The 7,500-nt window shown below is 44.0% G+C and overlaps 1 protein-coding gene across 1 annotated transcript in view; it reads right to left on the bottom strand.

Moving 5' to 3' along the window:
* Positions 1–7,061, bottom strand: part of bsna (bassoon presynaptic cytomatrix protein a) — a gene marked incomplete at both ends in the record, with an annotated part of 107,606 nt that extends 100,545 nt beyond the window's left edge. Inside the window, one exon of the mRNA XM_080015781.1 lies at positions 6,612–7,061. Within this exon, the coding sequence (XP_079871907.1) occupies positions 6,612–7,061 (450 nt within the window). The remainder of the gene's footprint in view (positions 1–6,611) is intronic.
* Positions 7,062–7,500: the final 439 nt, after the last annotated feature.

The raw sequence follows: 7,500 nt of genomic DNA, 5'->3' as shown, positions 1-7,500 counted from the left end.
ATTTAGTGGCAGTGGAATTATGAAGTGAAGCTGAAGTTCTTGAGGCAGGACATGATGTTTTAGGACTGGAACGAAAAGAATGAAATGAAGTATTTACAGTAAGAGTGGGTCATCTTGAGGCAGCAGGTAACTTTTTGACCTTAAAATAACAGCTTCAAGGTCATCGTGATGGCACACTGATTGATGTGGAGAGCCCATCTGCCAGGCCGAGCACGTCTGGTACCTGCACCGGTAGCAGGGGGCCCATCCCCGCGGCCCCCGGGGGAGCCCTGGACTGGGTTATATGAGTCACTATCATCGAAATGTGACCGATTAGGTTCAAATTTGTCTGGTAAAATAAATGATTTCCGGACACCGGAACGAGTTTCACGACAATGGTGTAAAAGTGCAGTTGCACTCAGAAACTGTCGGGCGCCAAATCCCAAATACCAACAGTGAAATAGTGCGAATTGAATCAGTCACTATGACCTTGATTATGCTTTTAATTTTGCTTCTCAACCACTCACTTCAGCGGCTCAACTCACTGATTGGCACACGACCCGGACAAGTACTTTAAAATCATTCGGTTCAGCTGGTGGAGTGATCTGTTGGGATGAAAGATTTGCTTATTCGTGGCCCTCAGTGGCCCTGAAGGCCACCTCAAGTATTTTTTTTTATTTTGCATTTGAGCTCTTTAAATGATTTTCCAAGGAACTCCCTGCCACAATACATTCATTCCACACAGCCAGCCATGTTTTAAAAATAAGTAATTTAAGCACCAAAAATTCTGAACTTGAAGTTGTTCTCAAAGGGCCTCAAAACCCGGATGGTTCTGTTTTTATATGTCTCCTCGGAAAGTGGGCGGTTTCTGCTGGGTGGGCGTGGCCAGTGGATGGTAGGATACAGCCCTGGTCAGTTTAACTGATGTTAAAGGGGAATACCACCCATTTTCAGGACTAAAATAGCCGAAACAATTTTTCTACAATTCCTCCACTGTTTCGTTTCTGGGAACTGGGCAATCAGGCTGTTTGAGAAGCATTGACGTAGTGCCTCTAGAGAGCCACATAGAGACCAATGCACAACCTCAATTTGAATCTCAATCCTCAACATCCCCATTTGAAGCAGTGCGACTTAAAGATGAAATTCACACTTTTTTGAGCTTATCCAGGCAAACGAGGTGTGTCAGACACTAGTGGTAAATTTTGTAAATTTAATCATATGGCATCATCAATCATATGCCTTCTCCTCACATCACTCCTCATCCTCATCACATGATAGCACGGTGAGGGAAGCCCCAACTGGGCTGTTATGTATATGCCCTTATTTGGAGTTCCACCTTCCCAGGCTGTGACGTATATGACCTTATTTGGAGTTCCCTGGCTGAAGTACTTTTACTTGTACTTTAAGTGCATCCAAGAGCAAGTAAACATATATTTTTACTGAAATAAAAATGTTACTGTGGTACTTTCACTTTAACTATAGTCATTTTGTGACAGGGTATTTGTACTTTTGCTGAAGTCAAAGTTCTGAGTACAGACTCATTAGGGAGTCAGATTAAGATTGTGAGAATAGACAATGAAATCATTACTAAAGACCGAAAAAACAACCAATATCAAAGATGAATGTGCATCAATAGTTTGATTTCTAGTTTGTCCTGTCAGAAAACCTGACTGGGTACTTCTGTTAATTAACACTCCAAGTGTGTGTGTGTGTGTGTGTGTGTGTGTGTGTGTGTGTGTGTGTGTGTGTGTGTGTGTGTGTGTGTGTGTGTGTGTGTGTGTGTGAGTGATCAGATACAGCAGTCCAAATCCCTTAGTGAGGGCCTTATCAACTGTGCACAGCTGCCAATTCATTAGCATCATCCACCGCTATTAACCTGAACTACACACACACACACACACACACACACACACACACACACACACACACACACACACACACACACACACAAACTCACAGGATGGTCCTGTTTTCCTTACATAAGCTCTATATACAGCAGAGCGGCTGTATTGAAGGCTGAATAGAGACAAAGCCACATCCTCTATTTTCCTCAAGACTACATTTGTGATTCATGATTCAAAACACAAACACACAGAGATTTTTGTGGCGTTGAATTCCAAGAGTGACTTGGTCTTAAAAGAGCCGCAGCTGCATTTCCTTGTAATTTCCTTATTAATATTTAAATGCCAGGACACTGGGACTAGAACGTTGTTTGTGTACTTAAGTACATTTTGTAAGTATCTGTACTTACTTAAGTATATTTGGTTTCAGAGGCTTTGCACCACATTTCAAAGCACATATCTATATATTTCTTCGCATCCCCACACCACAACCTTAAAACCCCCATCACCACATCCACTCAGGAGAGGAGCCCTTGTCTCGACACGTCTATCTGCTCGCGGGCTTGTTCCACCTCGCCCGCTCTCTGCAATAAACTGTTTTTTTCTACTCCATGGTCTGTGTCTCTGTGCCGGAGGCCCCTGAAAACGCCACTTGGGCGCCGTGCGGCAGGCGGAACCACCACAGTGGCAACTGAACAGGGACTCTCCAGCACAGGGATGTCTGAGGACACCCTGGAGGGTCAACGGGCGGTCCTCGCACCAGCCCTCCCCCAACTGGCAGCGGCAGCACCCAGTGGGTCCAGCGGAGGGCCCGGGGAGAAGCAGCCGCAGCCACCACCACAGCTTGCTGTTCCGCCCAGCAGCCACCGCCGGGACCACCCAGCAGCCTGGCAGCCAGGCCACCCCTCCAAGCAGCCCAACCCACTCTCTACAATAAACTTGTGTGTTTCTACTCCACCTGTGTGGCATGTGGCAGGTGGATCTGCCACAAAGGTCCTGATTTGTAGTTATACATATCAAAAGTATAACCTGTAGTATTGTAATCAGGATCTGCAAAAAAGTGTGAGAAGTCATTGTGGTACTTTCGCTAGAGTGATGTAAGTGTACTTGACTGACACAGAGGAGCTGCTACGACCGACGAGGACCTGACCATCCCTCCGTCGCTGTCCTCTCCGTCTCCGTGGCGACCGCTCTCATCCTCCTCATCGCTCTGTCTCCCCTTCCTCTCTCCATTCATTCTTTCTGTTCCTTCACTCTGATTGGTTCTCTGACAGTTTGGTCATTTCTTTATCTTTTTAGTTCTCCTGTTTTCTCCTCTTTTTTTCATTCTTTTGTTCATTATTTGTTTGTTCATTTTATTTTGTTCTTCTTAATTTTTGTTTTTGTTTCCCATGTATTTCTTTCTGGCCATCTCACCTGCTTATGTTTTTTAAATGTAATTTCTTGATTTTTACTACCTGAATTAAGCTTATTATTAGGGTGTCATAGCATGCGTCCCCTCACGATCAACACTGACACCATTGACTTCCGCTATTTTGAATCTCCTCCGAGGCCATCTGCCCACTCAAAACTAGATGGCCGCCACAGGCCAATCAACATTCAGGGGCCGTAAGGCAGAGTTCAATTTGTACAATCTTCATGGAATTTGGTCGATGAAGCCCAAGGGGTCAAAATGTACCAGAAAAAAATCGTACATTTTCACCCACAGGGGGAGCTCTGTCTTATCTATCTCCCATGCGGTGTGACCTACAGTCATGTGTGTGATGCCACATGATGCAGCTCCTCATGGCAAATACATTTGTCAGAGAAATGTTTGACTTACGCTTTGACCATTTTGAATTTACAACCACTTTGGACATTTTCTCCCAGGCCATTTGTTCAATTTCAACAAAACCATCTTTATTGGATTCTTTGGCCCTTTATTGTTTAAAGTTTTGGTAACTTTAACCAATAAATGTCCAAAGAATCAAAAGTCACCAAACGACTTACGGAAGTCCAAACAAAATGGCCGCCACAGACAGAAACCTTTTGGCAAAAAGGCTGCGTAGTCAGGAAGTGGGCGTAGCTTGTAAATGCTAAGTCGGATGTGAACCAAATATGCCTTTTGAGAGCGGGTGCGCTACTTTACACGGGATACAAGCAGTTTGGTTCAAGCCAGTCAAGACGGTTGACCGCCCGAGGTCATAGAGGGTGCATGTAATGTTCCAAAAAATCACACCTTTCACATGGCCATATCTCACATGCTGTTTGTCCTACGATCATCAATGCAGTGTCAGATGATTCAGCTTCTCACGCCATCCAGCTGTGCCAAAACAAAAAAATGACCGGGTGTAGTTTTTCTGATATTTAGAATTTCATGAAAATCATATTACCATTTCCTCCTCAGCCGTCGGTCTAATTTTCATCAAACACTCTCCGTTGGTTTCTTGAACCTTTATTATTCAAATCTACCAAAATAGTTCCCTAATTCCAAACGATATGGCCGACAGATATAAACGTTTTGGCAAAAACGCCACATAGAGAGGAAGCAAAAATGTTTTTCTTCTTTTTCCAGATATATTTAGTTTGGGTGACGTGGGCCAAGCCATGGGGCGGCTAGAGGTCAAAGAGCACGCAAAAACTGATGACACCTCGATAGCTTTCTCATAGACTCATGGTCACGTTCTCAAACAGGAGCATCATTTAGAACGTTTTGCTCTTTGGTTCAGCCTCTTCAGCCAAGTGGTCAGGCTACCGGGTCACACTCAGGCTTGACACCCGCTCATTGCTACTCGCAGCTATGTTTACTATTATTGTTGTTATTATTATTATTATTATTATCATTATTATTATTATAATTATTGATATAAGAATAATATTAATAATAATAATAATAATAATAATAATAATTATTATTATTATTATTATTATTATTATTATTATTATTATTATTATTATTATTATTATCAATTATTATTATTAGTAGTAGTAGTAGTAGTAGTAGTATTAGTATTATTAGTATTAGTATTAGTATTACTATTATTGTTATTATTATTCCAAGATGCATTGTAGGAAATCGTTCTTTACTGTCCCTTAAAAAATGTTCAAACTCCTTTATCTTTTTCTTTACTTTTGTACTCTTTCAACTTCTAAACACATTCACAAATTTATGTCTCACACACACACACACACACACAGAAAAACACACACACACACAACCTAAATCCAGCCTGGACTGTACATTGTACAGACCTAACAGGGTGAAAAGTACAGTTACAGTAAAGCCTGTACGCCACACACACGACTGAACATCGGACACAATATGTCAACACAGCAGAGCTATATTTACTCTCCCTCCTTCTCTCATTCTGTCGTTCTCTCGCTGCCCTGACCTGATTTGTCTTTTGCCTTAAAGCGTCTGATTCACTCCTGAGTTCATCATTTGACCACATTCAGTCACACGACCTCCGCCTCTTTCTCCATCTTTTTCCAATGTGGAATACCGTACCTTTATGTACCCTGTAATATTCTATGATAGCCTCTTAGAATGCACATATACACATTTGCACAGAGTTCACACACCATATGATGCACGTAGTTCATACACACATACTGTACATACATACAGTCAGTACATCCAAGCATCATAAAAAGGTATATTTGACATTTTACTGTATATATTGTTTTCATTGCAACATTTAAGTTGATTACACCCTTTGTTTTGTTTCTTATTCTGTATTTTTCATTTTCCCTTTTCCCATTTGCTTTGACAATATGCAATGTTTATCAATGTATAAATGGAAAGACAGATAAGATTCAACTGATTGTCATTGCACAGGGTACAAGCTCTGAGGCAACAAAATGCATCACACATCGGCAGGAAACAAAGCAGCAACCTCCCCATTGCTAGACGACCTGCTCTACATCCTGAGCCACTGCCCCAGACAGACAGACAGACAGACCTACAGATAGATAGACAGACAGATAGATAGATAGATAGATAGATAGATAGATAGATAGATAGATAGATAGATAGATAGATAGATAGATAGATAGATAGATAGAGAGATAGACAGACAGACAGACAGACAGACAGACAGATAGATAGACAGACAGACAGACAGACAGACAGACAGACAGACAGACAGACAGACAGACAGACAGACAGACAGACAGACAGACAGACAGGCAGATAGATAGATAGATAGATAGATAGATAGATAGATAGATAGATAGATAGATAGATAGATAGATAGATAGATAGACAGACAGATAGATAGATAGATAGATAGATAGATAGATAGATAGATAGATAGACAGACAGATAGATAGATAGATAGATAGATAGATAGATAGATAGATAGATAGATAGATAGATAGATAGATAGATAGATAGATAGATAGATAGATAGACAGACAGACAGATAGATAGATAGATAGATAGATAGATAGATAGATAGATAGATAGATAGATAGATAGATAGATAGACAGACAGACAGACAGACAGACAGACAGACAGACAGACAGACAGACAGACAGACAGACAGACAGACAGGCAGATAGATAGATAGATAGATAGATAGATAGATAGACAGACAGACAGACAGACCGACAGGCAGATAGATAGATAGACAGACAGACAGACAGACAGATAGATAGACAGACAGACGGACAGACAGACAGACAGACAGGCAGATAGATAGATAGAGAGATAGATGAAAGAATTTCTGACTGAGACAAGAAAGATGTCAGCCTAGAGTTTGCAAAAGCTCTCAAGTGGAAATTGCCCTAGCACACACCCACCCACTCACCTCCGTCAGGTGTGGGTTGGGGTTGAAGCCGCACTGGTTGCAGACGGTGGCCTTGCACTGGGTGCAGGTGTTGTAGTTGGGCATGGCGGGGGGATTGGTCAGCTCGGTGGTGGTGCACACGGGGCACAGCTTGCTGCTCGGCATGGGGGCGATCTGCGGCACCGAGTAGGGCGAGGTGGGAGTCACGCCGCGGTCTGGGGACCCCGACGGGGACCGCCCGGTCCGGGCGGCCCCCGAGCCGCCAAAGTCCACCTGGAGGTTCCGGCGGGACGCGTGCTGTCCGGGGCCCTGGCCGCTGGGGACCCCGCCGTGGGACCCAGGACACCCCGTGCCGGTCCCCATCCCGTGGCTGGGACCAGAGTGCATCTGCCGGGCGGGGGCGGGGCTCTCATGGGTGGCTAGGCGGTACGGCTCCCCCACCCTGGACCCCATGCCCCCTCCGGTCCCCATTCCGGCACCGATGCCTCCTCCAACCATTCCCCCCACCCCTCCTCCTCCGTAGCCCCCCTGCTGCTGCTGCTGCTGATGCTGCTGCTGCTGATGATGCTGCTGATGCTGCTGATGCTGCTGATGCATGCCGGTCTTGGGGCTGCCCATCGGACTTCTGGAAGAGAGAGAGAAAGAGCGATATCATATACAGGTACTCCTCACTTAACAACTCATATATATATATGGCGATAGTGTGGTGATAGTGGCGCCGCCCCCTGTGGTCGCCGGCGCTAGCGCTCCGGTCAACTTTTGCACATTTTAGAATTTTTTTCCGTTTTTATCATAATGTACGCAAAAAAAGCATCGGCAGTTACCTCATACGACCGCGATCCACTCGGATATAAAATTTCCCTAAACGAACAACTTTGGGACTTTTTATCCCTGGAAGCAGAGTGGCCGG

This window comes from Zeus faber, assembly GCF_960531495.2.
Source record: "Zeus faber genome assembly, chromosome: 15".
Taxonomy (NCBI): domain Eukaryota; kingdom Metazoa; phylum Chordata; class Actinopteri; order Zeiformes; family Zeidae; genus Zeus; species Zeus faber.
The sequence above is the reverse complement of the archived record's forward strand: the minus strand, read 5'-3'. Positions and strand labels throughout refer to the sequence as shown.